Genomic DNA, 19817 nt, shown 5'->3' with positions numbered 1-19817 from the left:
TTTTTTTTGTACTAAACTTATCAAAAAATTATCGAATCAACACAATCGAGTCTCCTCACTATTAGTCTGTGGGCCAAATTGACCATACGAGTGATACGAAAGTTCTTCATTTGACGTTAGTCTTCTAAAATTCTTTTGGTTCGTTTTAGTGTTAAACATGGTGAATTGTGCAGTTTACTTGTGCAAAAGAAGATCTAAAACTTCAAATTTACGCAATCATAATGTCTCATATCACAAGTTAGTACTGTAGTTTGAAAACAAGTGGTTTTATCCTTATTCAACCGTTTATCTCATTCTACGTCAGAAAACAACTAGAAATACTTGCTGGTGTCATAGTGATGTTCATCGTTAATTTACGGTTAATTTTAAAAATGATAAAACAAGTGGTTCTTATTTATTTGAAAAAATTTGAACCCGAAACCAATATCTTTAATGAAAGTGAACCAGACATTATTTATTTTTAATTTGACCCTGGCACCGCACCGTACCATTAAGACGGAGGTTATAGCAGACATATGCAAAATACGTTGTAAATTGTGTAAAATAAGCAAGAGATATCTTCTAATATTATAATGACGTCAACCTTTAATACTGTTAAAAGTATTAAATACTTGTAACCGAAAATAACATCCAAATATTAAAGTATGTAATGTAACTTTGGTTCAAGGTTTCCTAGAGATCCTACAGTAAGACAAGAATGGAGAAAATTTTGTAACAGAAGTAATAAATGGAACCCTACACAAACAAGTGCCATTTGCTCGGATCATTTTACGCAATCCAGTTTCAAAATATATTCAAACATCAAGCGAATATTGAACAAAGGGGCAATACCTACTCTTCGCACCTGTTACTGCTCGGTAAATTGTGCAATCGCTTATTAGTTGCAAAAGATTATACGACTATAGCGAGGATGTTTTCATCCTTTATTATTTCTATTTCAGAAAACAAAACAAGAACAACATTATAAAAATGAGGAGATATTAAAACCCCAACAGCAAACGTCTAAAAAGGCGCCTTCCAAAAATGTGCGAAAAACTCTTTTTATTTCGTCACTATTTAAACATTAATTTGGTTTACTTAATTCCGTAGTATTTTTAGGTAGAAATTTCTACGAGTAAGAAGATTAAAAGTGATTTGAATAAAAAAAACAAAATCATTAAGAAACTTCGAGATAACAACCGATATTTAAAAGCCAGAGTTATTACTTTAAAAGAATGTGTAAAAAAGTTGCAAGAGAAGTCCTCAGTAATAAAAGAAGAGTGTACTTTAGAAGAAAAAGAAACTTTGGAAAACAAGAACCCGAAAAGGTATAGAAGAAATACTATATTGCGTTAATTCACTTATTTTCTATAGTATTTTACTTCGTGTGAATTTCTTACATGTTTGTAAAGATCCAAATCAATTTCACAAAACACAATGAACTCACTAAAACTAATTGAATTCATTGTTCAGTTTATGGAGCAGTCTCTGATTGGGAATTGCTTCATTATAAACTTTCAACTAGTTATAAATAGTTGATCAATGAGTTGATGAAAGCAAATATTACACCTTACATTCCGTTGACGATAAGACAACCGCCCATCACTATTTCGTAGTACATTGGATTACATATGCAAAGATACTTTGCGTGGTGATTGTCATTTACGTTACAAAGTAAAAAAGTTTAAAGTTGAGGGTATCCATACCAAACTTTCTCTACAGTCCAAATAATCAATGTAAGAATCCAAGCTATAAGAATCTTAGTTTTTATTCGTTTTGACATTTCGACATTACCTATTTTTTTTTGGTTTCCTGAAGAGTGTTATTTTATCTGTGATGTTTAAATCGTTGTGTGATTTGCCACAAACATAGTTTACTTTTATTACGAAGGGAAAGTTTATTAAAATATTCCTCCCAAATTAGCAATTTAACATTTTTTTTTAATAAAGCATATGTGAATATAAAATTTTAAGTGTAATGATAAAAAGTCCAAGAACCATAGACAAGTGTATCACCGTCACAGCCAATTCACTGCGTGATAAAGGAAAAACGCTCATGGAAAATTCAAGTTATTAAAAATTTATTAGGTGTTTTTCATATGAAATATTTAATTGTAATTTGCAAAAAAAAACATTTTATTGAGGTTAAATTTTGTTCCCCAATTTGGCCCTACCCTATAGTAACGTTCTGACAGGTGAAATAAGATTGTCGATTAACTATTACAAAATAACTTTGGTGTGTACAGATAGTGTTCTTATTTCTAAAAATAAAAGCATTCAGCATTTAATAGATGCAAGAAGATCATTGTGTTTAAATATTTGGACAAAAATTTACACAAATTTTTGTTGAAATAAAACTTGTAACTTTTTGTTTAATCTAGTTTGTCATCATTTTTTAAACGTCAATATTGTTTCCCTTCATGACATTACTTTCGATTGGATTATTCGATTTTATATTTCCTAGTCTTTGTGATTTTTTAAGTTATGATACTAAATAATATTTATAATAAAACTAAATCTTCACGATTTTGTGGCTTAGGTCAAGGAACATGAGTAAAGATCAAGAGGAAGTTGTCGTTCCTACGGAATGTGGATTGGCGGAATGCCGGACATGTCTCCAGGCGATTGATAATAATTCAGTTTTGGTCGATTTATTTCAATGCTGGATACCACCTTGGGATGGCATGGAGTCTACTATAGCTGAGGATTTAGCAAAACTCGCAAATGTTCAGGTATTTTAAGTTGCCTATTTGAGAAACATGAACTAAGACTTTACTAGATAAAGTATATATATGTTGATGTAATCATTTACTTTCTTAAACAAAAGAACCAAACGAAGAGTTGGTTCAAATACAGTAACTCCAATAATAGTGCGTATGTTTTAGATAACCTCCAAATGTTTATATTTATAAAAATTGTGGTATTTAATAAACAAAATGAAATAAATTGCATAAAATAAATTATAACTATTCCTTCCTAATCTTAGTAACATTATGTTTTCAAATATTGTTTTTAATTTGATTTTCAGATAACACAAACAGATAAATATTCAAAAGTGATATGTGAGCCTTGTTGTCTAAAACTACAGAGTGCATGTGATTTTGCTTATATTGTACGAAAAAATGATAGATTACTGCGTCAGAGATATCCACAATCACCTGAAAATAATGACAATTGTAATAATATCAAGACAATATGGCCTAAACCTATTCAAATAGATAAAAATATCAATGGGACATATGATAATTACGGGGATGTCGATATTAAGCAAGAAGTGATGTCGGAAGATGAATATAATGAAATGGATTATCCTAGAGAAGAAATGGCTAGTTTAGATATTAAAATTGAACCCGAAGAGTTGATGCAACCTATGTTATTGCAACCTCAGGAACACGAACAAATTGATGAGACACATTCACCTTATCTGGAGTTAAATGGTGAGCACCTTATAACATACTGAAATTTCTAATTTAAATTTGTTATAATGGTATATTCCTCATAGTGCCTTGTAAGGGAACATACCCATACTTTGTGACCATTTTAGGGGGGGGGGGGTTAGTGGCTCAGGTTTTGTGTGACATAGTCGTTAGTTGTTCTTTGTCATAATATATTATTCAGTAGTAATTTAAGTATGAATGCAATCTTAAAAAAAACTAAAAAAATTGGTCATATGTCCCATAATGTAATAATATTGATATAATTATAGAGTAATTGATATAAAATATATTTGTTTCAGGACATGTTTTTCATGACTTAAATGAGGAGATTCCATTAACAAATGGTAATGATGGTAAAGACGATGTAAGTATGTTTATGCATAAAAATAAAATAAAAATACCAATTATAATCTTAGTCTTAGATATATTGTATACAATTTTCAGCTTCTAGAAATAAAGGAGGAACCACTTAGTGATATAGATGATGTAGATGTTATACCAACAGATCTTCCTCTGGTGTGTATGTTGTGCTGCAAAGAACTGAACAGTGTCACCGGCTTGAAGGTAGGGATCAATTCATATCTCCACACCTTATCTTATATCTAAATGTTTTTTGTTTGAAATAAGAGATGCCTCAATCTGTTCTAAAATTCTTGAATAATTTCAAATTGAAATGAAAATAGAATTACAAAAAAAAAACATTAACAACAACTAATTAATGTTCTGGTATTTCTAGGCTCATGTGATCGCTCAACATTCTTATAAATCAGTGAAAAGAAAGTCTGGAAGTTGTTCACCGGAGAAGAGGAAAAGGAAACAGGAATTTGTTTGTGGTACATGTCAAAGGAGTGAGTACAAATAATACAAATAGCCTTAATCTTACTAATATAAATGTGAATGTATAGATGGATGGATGGATGTTTTAAAGTATCTCCAGAACAGCTGGATTATGGATATAGATGATTTTTTTATTTTTTATTGCAGGATTTATGACATCAACAGATCTGATGGTTCATGAGACTTGTCATAACAAGAGTGTTTGTTATGCATGTTCAGCAAAGTTTGATTCATTTGAACAGCTCACTAAACATAGTCGGAAGTGCAAAGCAATCGCGAATAAGGAGCCACAGAAGCCCAAGACTTTGGAGGATGTTAAAAGGTAAAAATAATAATTACATGATCTTGTAAAGGCTTTAAAACTTTTACGTGTTTTATACCTTAGATTAACATGTCTTTATAATAGGGAAGTAAAATTACGATAACACAAGCAAGCAATATTGAATGTAATATCTTATATATAAAATTCTCGTGTCAATTTTCGTTGCCATACTCCTCCGAAACGGCTTGACCGAGTCTCATGAAATTTTGTGAGCATATTGAGTAGGTCTGAGACATCAGACGAACATCTATTTTTAATCCCGCGCGGACGCAGTCGCGGGCGACAGCTAGTTATTTATATATATATCTCTTACTAATATAAATGTTGGATGGATGTTTGTTAGAAAGTATCTTTGTAATGGCTTAACTGATTTTGATAAAATTTGACAAAAATATAATTTAAAAATATAATCTGGAAGAACACATTGCCTACTTAAACTTAATAAAAACGGCTAAAACACTGACGTATGTTCGTCCTATGGCGGCACCAACTAACTTCTAGCCCATCGGGGCCCTAGTCAGTGCCACTACTGGATGAACATTTGTGAGTTTTAGCTTTTTTACATAAGTTTATCATCATGTTTCATGAAAGTTTGAATACATAGGCTACTTCTTATGTTTTTTTTTTAATTCCGGGTGCATGGAGTCGTGGGCCACGGCTATTATTACTATACTTGCGTTTAAGTTGTGATGGGACTCCTTGCTAGAGCAAGTGTAACAAATTTGTTTTTTTATATAAAACAAGCAGCAGGAACAATAGTATGTCTAGCCAATGACACAAAACTTAAACGTAAATGTTTTCTATTCCAGACCAATAATTCGTGACACGTTTTCCATCAGTCAACCGAAAACAAAACCAGAAAATGTGACTTTTAAATGTGAATCATGTGACGAAGAGTTCAGTGATAAATATTATCTGACGATACACGAAGAGATTTATCATACAAAGAGTGAACAATGTAGTGAAGTGAATGAAAATGGTGATGTGCAAATGGAGGACACTTTAAGAAGTGTTTTTGGTAGTGATAGCAGTTAGTTTTCTTTGAATTACGTATATATACATAATATACGTGAGTTATGGACTTATGTGTAGTGGAAGTTAAGTTAAACTAAGACTTGACCTTTATCCCACCTGATGTTATGTGATGTGATCGAAAGATGGTATGCGGTAGCTTAGAACAAAATATTGATTTCTGGGGTGTGGAGAGTTTACCCTTCACATATAGAAACCTTACAGTGACAACATGATATAACCTGCACATACCTGTGAAGAAATTTAAAGGTATGTGAGAAGTCAACCCGCACTAGGTCTGCGTGGTTGACTATGGCCTAGTTACCTAACTTGGATAGACTCCTAGCCCCTCAGTGGTGACATATAGTGAGCTGATGATAATATAACCTGTATATCAATGCTAGTGTTTTAAATTTAGATTGTTGTCACAGTGTAAACTATTTTATCTGATGAAAAAATTCTAGAAATGAAACCTTTGCAAATATTTTTTCAATAAAACAGTGTTTAACCTTGTTCATTGGTTTATATCAGTTTAAATTGTTACGAAACGCGGTATTATGTATAAAAATGTAGCAATGACTTTTTTTTCCTATATTTTATAAATTGCAACATTTTATGTATGTTATTTTGTGCATGTTTTTGTATGTAATAAATTAGTATAAATTAAATCTCAACACAAAAGATATTGTTTCATTTCATAGTGAAATAAAGAAAGTCTTGTCTATAGTGATTGGGAAAATAAAATCACATTATTCCAAACAAATATATAATTTAATTTCAATACAACAACAATGCCGTTGTCAAACATCAGTTAATATTTATTTATGGCCGTCAAAGGATTTAAAATTAACAGATAGTCACATAGATAAATCTGCCGCCAAACTTAGAATTGTCAAATAAAAATAATACTGTGCTGATTAAGTGCGTAATAAAATCACATATGCTTAACAAATAAGTCTTTATTATACAATTAGGATAAAGGAAAATAAATAAATAGGCATATGTACATATAAACATTGCAATAACGCACATATAATTTTGAGTTACCCAAAAACATATAATTTCTAATCAATATAGGAATGTTAATTCATTGAAAACAACAAAAATATTTAATTCGGATTGAACTCTACAAGAAAACTGAAAACATTAAAAAATTCTATTACAATTTAACATCAATAAACTTAAAACTCTTGAAGAACATGTGTCCCAAAAAATATGAAGAAAAAAGGTACAATCTAGTTCCTATTCATTTCGTTTAAGATACGAAGAATGTATAGGAACAGATTGATAATGTCCATATACAGATTGATGGTAGCAAGGATGTACTCTTCCGGAGACAATGTGGTCATCATCTGCTGGGTGTCAAAGATGAGGAAGAGACTGAAAAAGATTGCTCCGGCGAAAGACAGCGCAACTTCGAAGGCGGAGCTCTGCAGGAAGATTTGAATCAGACCGCCAACAATCAGCACACTGAGTCCAGCCACCAGTCTAAAAATATTTATTAAAACAATGAAATCCAGCAATTTTGATTCAAAGTGATTCTCACGGTTGAGTTGTTTGCCTACCAATGAAGAGAAATATGCTACAAACTAAAATGAAAGCTATTTTCATAAATATTGCATGTTTTATTCTTAAAAGCAATACTCACCCATATCCAATGAAAGAGAAGTCACGTTTAGTGTTGAGCGTGTAGAGGGTGAGTGACAAGACAACTGCAAAGGTGATAGCAAGCGCCTGTAGCACTATGAATGTATCGTAAAACGATACCACCACACCCACAGTATATGCTTGGACGGCAGTCTGAAAATATTCCATGGAATTATTAACAACATTGAGTGACAAGAGGATTCAATTGGCTATCTAACTTTTTTCATCGCATAGTTTAATAGTGATGTATCCCAGAGGTACATCCAAAAGGTATATTGATAGTAGGTATATTGAGGTAGTATTGATATTTTCTACAGACAGAAGAAGTATACATCTCATGTTTTTACATCCATATATTAACACAAACATCTTCATTTGATAGTTTTTATCTTTCTTCATGTTATTGAAGGATTGATAATGATGTAAGTATGTGTACTATTAGATTTTTTTTTGTTACTGAGTAGTCACTGTTTGCCTTGAAGAGGCATTTACAACTTCACCGGGTTTGAGGTGGCGGAGAGCAGATGGCGCTTAGCCTGAACATTGTACTATTAGATTTATTGTCCATGTAATATACTCACAAATGCAGCAAGGAGGTAAAAGTTGGCAGGAGAATCCCGGCGTTTGGCGATTAGTGCAAACAATGTGACTATACTCAAGATGAAGGCAATGAATACCATCCAATCACTGAAAATGCAAGAAATAAATCAACAACTAACCAATATGAGATCCAATTTAATCATTTCTTTGTCAATAAACTTATAAGACTAAGTTGAGTTTGTCTATACAATTAAGCAAGTTTACCAAGAAGTATTTTAGATAAGTCAATCAATTCTTTATTTTAAGTGAATTAAAAACTATTTCCAAGTTTTAACCTTATTTTAAAAAGTACCATAAATAATTCAACTCATTTGGTTAAATATTTCTTGTTTGAATTACTTTTTTACTTGTCAACTCTACAATTGTTTAACACATCTTGCTAAAATTTGGCACACATATAGAATTCACTCATCTTTTTAATTTCTCGAGCTAAAGTCAGTAATTTTTTTTTCTATGCATAACACTTTAATTAGAAGTAGTAGCTTAGTATTTACATCAAAGATAAATCCCTGATAAAATCAGATAAATAAATACTTTGTTATCTATTTCTTTGTACTGTTATCTACATTAGCCATGACAAAACATGCTTTGAAAAGAAGAAATGTAATCAACAATTATTATCTTCACTCATTAAGTAAAATATAACATACATTTTTGATTGATAACTATTACTGTTAAGGTTCATTTCTAACCATTCCAAGTTAAGTTTTAAAATTCAGATTCAAACCAACAATATTGAGTTATGCAGTCCATACACTTAACCAATTGTATATTGTTCTATACCAAAAGTATTCTACATTGACCTCTATAAATCTAATGTGAAAAAAGTGTTTGTGTTGTGTAATATTTCTAATTATTGAAACTTATTTATGTGTATTTGAGTCATTTTGATTTTAAAATTTAAGAAATGTTAATGTTTTCATTACTACATCTGAACATAATTGTATATCTATGTGTTTATGACAAAACTAGCTGTCGCCCGCTACTCCATCTGTGCGGAATTAAAAAAAAACTTAATAAGTAGCCTATGTGTTCTTACAGACTATGTTCTACATCTATGCCAAATTTCAGAGAGATATGTTGAGCCGTGTCAGAAAAACCTTCAAACATTCATCCATCCATCCAAATATTCACATACATAATATTATTATGATACATACTTTTGGTGAATGAACAGTTGTACTGGTTTGACAAGCAAGAAGACTGCTGCAATAGCCACAGTAGCCAGCAGCTGAACTGTGAGAAGACCGTACACCTTGCGTACAAATCCTAAACGGATCTCCTTGTCAGCATTCATCACATTGTTGCGATACGCGAAATCGTCCTGGGTACAAAACTTATAAAATTATGCCTGTTTTATGCAAGACTTTGGATTTAAACTTTAAGAATTTCTGAATATCATATCAAGGATCATCAAGTGTGTCAATTAAAGTCTGGATATTGTGGAAAAGTTATGATTTCAACATATTAGTATTGAGTATTCTGCTGTCACACAATGGCAGCGTTTTTAATTTTACAAAAGTGTACAAAATGGCACATAGACATGTTTTACAAGAGAAAGTAAACAAACACGATTAATCACTTTGGAAAAAGAATCAAATTAAAAATACTTTCTACGGTATGGAAATGGTGTTATGAATACATTATGATAATTAATTGTAGTAAACAGAATTGTATTATTGTCAAAGCTAAGGTCAGCTGACGAATTGCATGGATTTCATAAATTTCTTACCTCTATCGATTCCTTTCCTCCGAGTTCACAATCTTCTTGAGCGTACATTAATGGTATGTTGGCCATGATTAGATTTGATTCGTTTTAAGTTTGAAATACTTTGTTTCTTAATGTCGATATTCAGTACTTTCCTTGAAAACTAGAAGAAATGACAACTTCAAAGACTCGATGACGTTTGTTTTGTGACAAAGACAAAATGAATGTTGCTACTTCTAAAATCTGAAAGCAAAAATAATTTACTTTAAATTCTTTTGAATAAAAGTCGCAATAAAGTATTTTTTAACTGAATAACAAGCATTAAACTCATGTAAATGGCCTTTTTTGGTATTGCAGTTTCACCCGCCCTTCTTATTTAAAGTGGGGTGGGCATTAAGAAGATGTCCTGGAGTTTTTATAAAGAATCTTTCTCACCTTAAAGAATTTTTTCAACTTTGTTTTTTTATCAGCCTGGTACCAAAGGAATCAAGAAATGATCATTACTAATTACTGCACTGAATTATATCATCACCAAAATTGCTTGTATGTTTCATATTGTGTAGTGCCTTATCGTTTGCGATCATTGCATAAATTATTGAACATAAATACACAGAAAACGATGTACATCAGTTTGTTTACTCAATAGCCTTGACGATGCAGCACACTTACAATAGGTCAATTCTAGTAGTTTACTCAGTAAAATGTTACTGACCTACTTAGCTGACATCAATTGTCTACAATGTCGTGCTTTTTTACATTTTGTAAGCAGTTATTTTTCTTCTAAGAAGTCCATTGTCTCATGAATCTATTTTTACTAACCAACAGTAGTGTCCAAAGATTACTGGCCTGCGGTGAAGGGCTTTGTGTCAATCGCGCGTCTCTACGTTATTCATTAGGATAACACTTGGACACATTTTGTATTAGCATTTATCATTATCGAAAGCATTTATCAACTTAAATTTACCGCAAAGCTGAAACAAGACAAGTTATTTAAGTTTCAGTTTTATAACTAAATTATTATTAAATACATTTTTTAATGAATTTATCTTTAGTTTACTAAATTCTAATAAAACTTACTACTCTAGGAAACTCTAATGAAAAATATACAAAAATATAAATAAATTTAATTGAGGCATTGGCCAACAGAACTTCACTATCATCTGTCCATATCTGAATCTATGTAGGTGCCTTAATTTCAAGAATTCTTACTGCAAAAGTTTTGAATTGAAACATTAATTCATGTCTATTTAAATCGCTCCTTAAAACTCGATTGTCGCAAACTTGATGTCGTCGCGAAAAGGAATTTAATTAAAATTCCCGCGAATAATTATTCAATAAAGATGTTGAAGATAAAATGGGGCATATTTTATTGCTACAAAGTATCTATAGTATGTTATCTTTATATTGACTAGGTTTTGGAATTGTGAATACATTTTTATGTTAACTATTTCTCTAAGTATTTCTACACACACATATGAAATCTTCAGCTATTCGCTCGTCGAAAATAAAAGGCCTTAAATGTGCATGAGGATGAAAAATACATTTCTGATAACGAACATGTTGAAAAATAACCCCAAATTAAAGATAAAAAAAGAGTTCTGTGGAACCGGATATAACGAAACGCGAAAATATAAGTTGCCAGTTCTATCGTTGTTCTGGTTAAAATCATCAAAAAATGTACAGACGTTATATAAATATATACTGATGTGAATTAGGAACATTAAACCTGTATAGTGGCAATCCATTAAGGGACTGTAGTAATGATTTGCATTGGTAAGCAGTGACGCGCTCTGTGGCTCACCGAGTTTCCGCAATGAGAATAAACTGGGTTGCATTTGTCCTATGGACCGAGGGTATTGCTTCAAACATATACAACGTGCGTGTACGAATGTCTCGTACTAAATATATGCAATCCGGATATATTCTGCTTTTGTGTTACCTTATTAACGGTAAAGTGAAATCATTTGAAAGCCAAAAGATTTGAAATTTAAAATAAACTAGTGTTTCATATCAGATTTGATTAGGAGCCGTAATACTAATCTAATTATGTGATTTTTCTTAGCAAATAAATAACCGTTACATAAAAAGTTTTATTCTTTAAGTATTTTTACGGAAAAACACATATGTGATGCTAAATAATGTCAATGTTTAAACGATCAAGAACGCTTTCAACTGCGGACGTGAATCAAACGATTTGCGAACGTTAAATCACTACAAACATCCACAATGGCCCGGCGAAAGCTCATTCAAACAACACAGCTTTATACATCAAAGGCTCGCGGACGGCATCGATGCATCGCATTTCGTCAAAGCCCAACTGCATTGTACGATACCGCATTGCACCCAAGCACCCACCTCACATCCCAGCCAAATTAAAATCTCAATAGCCTCTAATAGCCCCCGTTAATTTGGCCAGTGTTGCCATGATTGTTTTTGATGAGTATAGATTATCGATTTTTTGGAGCTTTACCGTTAATTGTTTGTAAAATCGACTAGTCTACGGTAATATAACATTTTAAATTAAATTAACCAAAATTATGTGAGATAAAGTGGGCGAAAGGAGTAGTCACTTGGTTGAGCATGCGTACAAGCTATAGTAAATACCGTGTCCTTACGACAAAGTAAAATAAATTAGAGATATTTTTATTCTATGGTGATTTTCATTTTTTTGTAAATTTTGCAGTAGCATATTGGTCGACATTTTTATCATGGCTTCTAAGGTAAAAAAATTATAAATATAAAATTTATAACTGCATACAAGTCTCTGCATTTGTAAGCTACTTACGTTACGTTTTGCAGATATTTAATAAATATACCGTAACCGTAGGAGAATGGTAGGGAATTTAATACGCGCTAGTTTGATTTGTTCTTTACTCCCAAAGTGTGGGTTATGATTGATACTTTTTACTGTGAGTTAAACTAATATTAATGGTACCAGAAAGTACAGACATCTAGAACTTTATAAAATTTCTTTATTTGGATAATTTTTTTACAAAAATACTCTTGGCTCATTATGATGAAAACTTTAAAATTAAAATTAGAAAGTTAAAAATAGCCACCGGCAGCTATTCTTGCCATTTTTTTTATCACGACAATCTTTATGAGGCGTTTTCTCGTGAAAATTTTAATTAAATTCCTGTTACAAGCGTCGAGTTTGCGACAGCGGAGTTCCAAGATCCCGTTTCAATATGGAAGCGCTCCTGATCTTTTCATCTTTGTAAAAATATTACATTAATATTAAACGTTTTGTATGCTTAAGACAGACGTCCTTTTCTTGCTTTTAATGATGTGTTGTTTAGCTATCATTCAAATCATCCATCAGTGTGTGGCCACACTACAATTTTGGATATAACTGTTTTACAGTTTTGTTGTACTATGGTGATCAAGACGCAGTGTTTGTGCCAACCCTTAATATATGGTTGTTTTTTTTCCAGAGAGGAATGCTTTATGCATACTCCGCGCCCCGGGGGGACGCGGTAGTTATGTGGGATTCTCCTCCATAGCGGAGGCATACACACTAAACCTCTCTTCCTCCAACGCATCGGGATGGGACCATGGGCACGCTTTCGCTCTCGTCCGCGGCCCTTTGTGTCAACCCTAGGGTTGGTTATTGTGTGAATAGGCACAATAATCTTTTCAATAAATTAGTAGAGTTAGTTAAACATCTACTGTATTACGCAAAAAATAGAGTTAGGTCCGTGTTTTGGTGAACACGAGTTTAAACAAATATTGATTTATTATGGATATCGACATGGATAACAAAAGCTTTAGGCATATGTATTTTGTTATTTATTTGCCAAGATTACATATAGGAAGCCTACGTCTAAACATTTTCAATAATTTTGGTAATGTTTAATTTGAGCGTGCGATAAAAGGGTTGACATATGTTTAAGCTAAAACGGAATTGAAACACTGTCTATGTTTTCTTGTTAAAGCAAATCTACATTGGTCCTTCGTCTTTTTGTAATAAAGGGATGAAGTATTTAAGACGAGAGTACGGATGATAGAGAAAAATAGGGTGGCGTTGATCGGAATGGGAAAAGTTAGGTTAGATTTTTATAAGTCGTATTTAAAAAAAAATATGTTATCAATGATATTTTAATATGCGCAGTGACGAATACAACTAGGCTGCATTGCGGTATTGTACAATGCAGATAGGTTTTGCTGAAATTCAAATCACGAAGAAATATTGCCAAATTATTTTTCATAATTTTTAAATTAAAAAAATTAAGTGCCAAAGTCATTGTCGTTGAGTTTGTTAGAGGTTGATTCAGAACATTTATGTCTCTATGGTTTTGTTTGTTAGTCCGTATCGTTTGGTTTTTTTTATAAGTATATTTCTAGTTTTTTCAATAAGATATTTTAATGTATGTTGAAGAAGTCATGTTGGTGTTATTGACTTATATAACGTTTTTATAATAATCAATTCTTAATTTTTTTTATTATACGATTATTTTAAACATATTGATTTACAGATGCATTATGTTATTGTTAACTATTAACTAGTAACAGTAACCTAGATTTTATTTTCTTTAAAAGTTAATTATTCTAAAAACTTTTCCGCTGACCGAGCTTTTTCAAACCACTAGAGATTCTCGCTCGTTTGAGCTTTTGAATCTTTAACCGACTCGTTCAAACGCAACGATACAGGGCAAGAGAAAAAAATACAAGTTCTCAAAGCTGCGGTTTTGTAGTATATTAAACTCGTCTCAGAATTTCTTAGCTACACGTTCGTATGCTTACGAATATTTTAGGATTTTATGCAATATACGGATACCTGAGGAGTATTTCGTGGTATTTATATTTTATTACTATTTGCGTACTTAACGTTATTTTGTTTGCAAGTAATTGATGCAAAATTGGCCATGATAATTTATAAATAAAAGATTAAACAATGATGTGAAACGAAACGCTTTAATATTATTTTCTGTTTGTTATTAATTTAAAGATAATACAAATCACTTATCGCATCGGAGCTGTGATTATATCCCAATAATCTTTTTAGCCGACTTCAATCGTTTTATAAAAATTAAATTTTCCATTAATTATACTTCTTCCGTAAAAGGCAAAAGAGTACAGCGGAACAAATGAAATAGGTTTCATTTTAACAAGGTCCGTGCGGAGCTGCGGGCGTTTCATTTACGCCCCTATCACATTGACGACGAGAAGAATCGAAACACGAATTTCGCTCCGATCAATGCTCATCAGTTTTAAGTAATAAAGAAAGACGATAAATCGTTTCGATGAAATATTATATAATGACCTTATATAATATGCGAGACAACACAATTCTACTAATATCTTTGTCAAAAAAAAATTCTTCTTCTGTATCCAATCCATTTATTATGTGAACCGATAGTGTTTTGTTTTATTTTAATTTTGCTTTGGATTCGCGGTAGTGTGATAGGGGCGTTATTACGGATTTGCTCCGTATTGTTTCGTTTCCATTGAAATTTGGGTATGCATTGTTCGTCTACTGGAACACGGTTAGTTTGCGAGCTTTACAAGCATGAATTGTTTCAACAGACATGTTCTACGTTTCTATGTAAACATATATAGTGTTATTTATATACATAGTGATTTGTGGTTAAAAAACTGAGTTATGGTGTAACAAAACTATACTTCGAATCGTAGCATAAAATTCTTTGACCATTATGTTCACCAATTTTCCAATATAAAAATCAATATTGTATATGTAAACTTTGGATGATTGCGATATTAAAACAAATGAAAGTTTATATTAATATATAGCTTGATGTTTTTATATATCTCATTATCTTACGTTTGCAAACGCTGGAGCGAACAAAAAGATTTGATGTGTGCTCGCACCTCGCAGCGCTGCATTTAGATATGTACATTTAACTGAATGTTTTTAATTAAAGCGCTTAGTGATGTGACGCTTTCTTAAATATATTTATATCAATGAATGTAACGGCTACGTGTACAATTTATCTTAATAATATAACAATTACGATATTAACCGTGGGTTTCCGAAACCATATTTTGTCATAGGTAATGATAAAGATGACGATGTTTATACAGAGATTTTGGCCTCGGAAACCTAAGGTTAATAAAAATAAAGTGGTCACATTTAACTATCGTAAAAAAGTTACTTAAAAATTATTTTAAATATGATTGTGTCTTGGAATATTTGATGTGTCTTGCATCACAAATAAGTTGTTAATATGTACGGATATACAAAAACATTATTTTTAAGGATAAAGTACTGGAATACTGTAAATACCGTTGTAATTAAAACAATATAAATAATAACATATATTATAAGTTCCAGCTGTAGAAATCGATGTTTAATAAACGTTAAAAAATCGTTAAAGTATCGATATAATTGCACATCCCTATGACCTTATAAAAGTCATAAAACAGATTGGTTTCCTATACTTCTCCTACTCGTAGCGTACCTTTGTTCTACCTTTAATTCAATAACAGCTTACATTGTTTCATAAAATAAAGGTGGAATAAAATATGTTTGTACTCGGATATAGGATAACATGTTATTACTTATATGAAATATACTTAATTGAGTTAAGTAACAATATAATTTCCATAGAAATCAATTGTCATAAAGATCAACCGTCAGTACGTATAAAGGTAAGATTCGATGTAATTTAGACAAATTAATAAAGAAAAAAAATGCAATTACAGTTTGTTATTATTCTATGTTAGGAGAAGAATATATCAAGGATATATGCAAGTTGCATGTCTAAACAAAAAAAAATTTAAACACAGACATGCGATGCCCAATTCGCGCAGTTCAACTGATAAAAATAAATTGGACGAGGTAAAAAAAATCCGTGTTGCAGATATTCTGCGTGTATTTTAACTTGTTTGTCGGATGTAAATTTTGTAACAGAGCGAATAAATTCCGATTGGTCTTGTACAAGTTGAATTGCATTGTTAAATGGGATTCGTTTTTTACAACATTGCACCATCGGAGTTACATAAATAGTGCAGACAATTGTTCAAAATTACTTTTATATATTTTATTCATTTATTTCAGTTATATTAAAGAGATATTGATTAGTCTCACATTACTATGTTATAGTAAATAGGCTGTCACCCTATGTTTAAACCACCATTCACCAGAAAGGATATCCGAAACAAACCGAGCACGACTGTAAACTCCAAGGTGGCAGCTCCGCGAACAGTCTAGGGCACAGTGCGCTAATCGCCTGCTTGCCCAAACACAGTAGAAGGACTGTGGACGCCCTCTGTCCCACTACGGGGACGTAAGACTTTAATCAAGTAAATCAAGCCTATGTTTAAAGAAACCCAATGTTTTATGATCCGTTGAGCTGTTCCAGAGATACTTTCTGACAAATGTCTATCCATTCATCTAAACATTGGCATTTATAATATTAGTAGTATTTATTTATTTATTAACATATAAGACCATGGCATTGTTTATGAAACATGTACCATATTCCTTCGTTCTTTAGAGATAATTTGTATACCATGTATGCTGAAAAAAAAGGTTCAAGCATATATTAGAAGACTCTTAATAAATCTGATTTTTTTTATTAACTAAAATTTATAGTGACTACTTACATGCTACGCATGCTTCATCGATATGCAAGTTACATTACTACGCCCGATCTACGAGCTAAGGAAAAGATATAATGCTACACAAGTTCTACAGGCTTCGTAACCCCGACGAAGAAACAAAATACAATGCTACGAATGATCTACAATCTACAATAAGATACAATGCTACGAGTTATGAAATACAATGCTACTCATGCTATATGATGTAAAATTACGCTACGGTAATTTTAAGTGCTTGTTAAAAGTACAATGTTGTTTCCCTTATACGATTATAGCGATAGATACAATAATACAATGTTACGCATTTCAAAATGTAGCATTGTATTCTTCAATAGTGCTACAGACGTTCTACGAGCCGCTGGAAGTTTATTACGTAGTAAATATTTAGTCATAGTAAGCCAAGTTACGTAATGTCTATATAAATATTTTTTTTATAGTACGTATATTAATTTATGTTACAGTGATACAGGAAGTACACTGCCTTGCCCTGGCTTCATAGAGCGTTCGTTGAAGAGGTTCACTTTCAATGAAGAAATTTTCTACTCGAGTAAAGCCTAGCTCGGTCAATTTTATGTTGAGCTAACGACAGTCTGAATAAATAGCGCTGTAAGTAGACTTTTAGTTAATCGTATTTTTTAAACATTACTTAGACGAGCAACCGTAGTACCTATATGAATAACAAAGAGCCTCATTGTATTAATATATTTTTAAACAATATGACGCGATACGATAAATATACGTATGTGATGAAAATGAGTGTGTGAGTGTGTGTGGATGTGAAACAGTTCTTATATCAACTATACCACAATATGTGTGGTAGCTATTAAAACTTTAATGTCTATAGACAAGAAGTTCGTACATATTTTGTTTGTATAAACCGGAAAAATACCATAGGATCTTCACAATGGAATAGACATCACTTGTTTTTTTTGGAGAAGAAATGAAAATGTATTTCAATAAATAGAAAATACCTAAATACCAAATTTCCATTTACTTCCTTTTCTCCATGTAACGTGATTCTAACGTACGGGGCACTGGTGAACAATCAGTACGGTCAACTATTGAAAAGTTGGAGATCACAGATGGGGGTCGGAACGGTATATTCTATTCAAATGCTTTAGTACAAATATATGTAGGAATAGGAAACAGAAATCCAGGGCCGTTTTTAATCGTTCTAAAAATACAGCTAAAAAAATTACTATTAGTATAGTGACATTTTTAGTCAGAGTTAGGGAGACTCAGTTTACAAAATTTTGAAAAAAGCATTTTTTTCGTAAGCATTAATATAATTTTTTAATGTGAGCGAAACATGATTATTTATTAAAAGTACAAAGCGATCGAACAGATAATTTGAATCAGAAAGAAAAAAAAAATATCAGTAATAAATTTACGAGTATTTTCAAAGAAATATTTGAAGTAACATTGGTATAGTGTAAACAACATTGTAAGCTATGTAAGTTAAAGTTTGTTTAACATGGAGGCAAAGGCAAACCGGAATACGGTCAGGGCCGATGATATAGAGTACGTCTTGACATATACGAAGGAATTATGCATGAGGCCCGTTACCTGACCGGACCAATTGAAGGATAAATGCGACCTTCGGTTGCCAACCGTTCTATATTTACAACGAAAATGAGACAGAATTTTTTTTTTATAATTTAGCCTTTTTATTTCAATATTAGGGCCCTTTTCTGATTATGGGCCACCTCCAGTCGTTTCCTACCCTGCCATCTTACCCTGACTCTTTTCTTTTCCTTGTACCTAAGCAGAAAATTCTTGTTTCCAATTTTATCCTACTGGTTGAAGGATAATTATGCTGAAGTCCATCCAACACCTCGGTGTTCCCGCTGCCCGTTTGCTCCCTTCTGTTATAAAAAAATATATTTTTGTTTTAAAGTTTTAGCCAGTAGTCTCATTGTTTTATGACAAAGTGTGAGGTGTTATTTTATTAATTTATTGCTATAAGTGAAAAGACAGATTTTTTAATTTATTACCAGTAGCTTTTAACTTCATCAAGATCATTCTCACCATACTCTGCTATAGATTCATCATAGTTATCTCAGTCTACAGTCCATATCTGTATACATGTGTTAATATGTTATTAAAAAAGTTACAGGAGAAATTGTGGTTAAGCGCTTGAGTATTGTAGTCATTGTGTACGGAGCTTTACACGAGGACGATTTTTATTTAGTAGCATTCTTGATCGAACATCTTGTTTCTCTTTCTTGTTGTTCTTTATTATATCTTCGTTAATGTATAGTTGAGCATCTTTTGATACGTAGAACACATTTTTATAGTCAATATTTTAGACTGAGCTATAACATTTTATTATAGTAATATACCCGTAGTTAATTAAGACTCATCGTTTTAAATTAAAGTTTTTGTTCCGAAATGGTTTGTAGCGAGAGAGTAAAAATACAAAATTATTGTAAAATCATAAAATATTTTGTTCTAAAACTGTCTCTTTAGCTGTAAGATGATTGGGGATTACTACATATTTCAGTGTGTTGTGTTTGTTGTGAAACTTACTCGCGTATCGAACTACTGTTGTACGCAAAAGGAGCAGCGCAAAGTCGATGTGGGCCGGGCGTGTATGACCGCTCCGCAGATCGGGCCTACGATGCATGTTGTTTATCCGGCAGGGCGCGGGACGGGCGCGGCGGGGCGAGGGGCGCGGCGAGAGGGGCAGGGCTCCAGCCGGGCTCAGAGCACTC

The 19817-nt window shown here is 32.1% G+C and overlaps 2 protein-coding genes across 8 annotated transcripts; one reads left to right on the top strand and one right to left on the bottom strand.

The window, feature by feature from the left end:
- The first annotated feature begins 54 nt into the window (after positions 1-54).
- On the top strand, positions 55-6260 carry LOC106114734 (zinc finger protein 800). Of its 7 annotated transcripts, none has more exons than XM_013308041.1 (11): positions 55-237; positions 668-857; positions 942-1025; positions 1099-1307; positions 2518-2710; positions 3007-3415; positions 3715-3779; positions 3860-3979; positions 4152-4263; positions 4400-4574; positions 5384-6260. In XM_013308041.1, exons 1-11 carry the CDS (start codon positions 158-160, stop codon positions 5607-5609), a joined length of 1863 nt encoding a protein of 620 aa, XP_013163495.1. In that variant the 5' UTR covers positions 55-157; the 3' UTR covers positions 5610-6260. The 7 variants fall into 7 exon arrangements, with proteins under 7 accessions (XP_013163495.1, XP_013163496.1, XP_013163501.1 ...); XM_013308042.1 differs by lacking the exon at positions 55-237 and adding an exon at positions 292-358; XM_013308047.1 differs by lacking the exons at positions 55-237; positions 668-857; positions 942-1025; positions 1099-1307 and adding an exon at positions 1788-1869.
- Positions 6261-6338: 78 nt separating this feature from the next.
- LOC106114593 (protein lifeguard 4-like) lies at positions 6339-9664 on the bottom strand. The gene is given in 5 exon segments (NM_001311916.1): positions 6339-7073; positions 7234-7385; positions 7814-7919; positions 8993-9156; positions 9565-9664. Coding segments are annotated over 5 exon segments (741 nt in total). The 5' UTR covers positions 9631-9664; the 3' UTR covers positions 6339-6820.
- Positions 9665-19817: the final 10153 nt, after the last annotated feature.

This window comes from Papilio xuthus, unplaced genomic scaffold (genome assembly GCF_000836235.2).
Source record: "Papilio xuthus unplaced genomic scaffold, Pxut_1.1 DF828037.1, whole genome shotgun sequence".
In the NCBI taxonomy this organism is placed as follows: domain Eukaryota; kingdom Metazoa; phylum Arthropoda; class Insecta; order Lepidoptera; family Papilionidae; genus Papilio; species Papilio xuthus.
Note: the sequence above shows the minus strand (reverse complement) of the source record. Positions and strands in the feature narration are given on the sequence as shown.

Excerpts from the sequence above, each read along its gene's own strand:
- LOC106114734 (XM_013308041.1), top strand. The coding sequence starts at position 158 with ATGGTGAATTGTGCAGTTTACTTGTGCAAAAGAAGATCTAAAACTTCA. Across the intron at positions 858-941 it reads TTCGCACCTGTTACTGCTCG|AAAACAAAACAAGAACAACA; the intron begins GTAAATTGTGCA and ends TTTCTATTTCAG. Across the intron at positions 2,711-3,006 it reads CAAAACTCGCAAATGTTCAG|ATAACACAAACAGATAAATA; the intron begins GTATTTTAAGTT and ends TTTGATTTTCAG.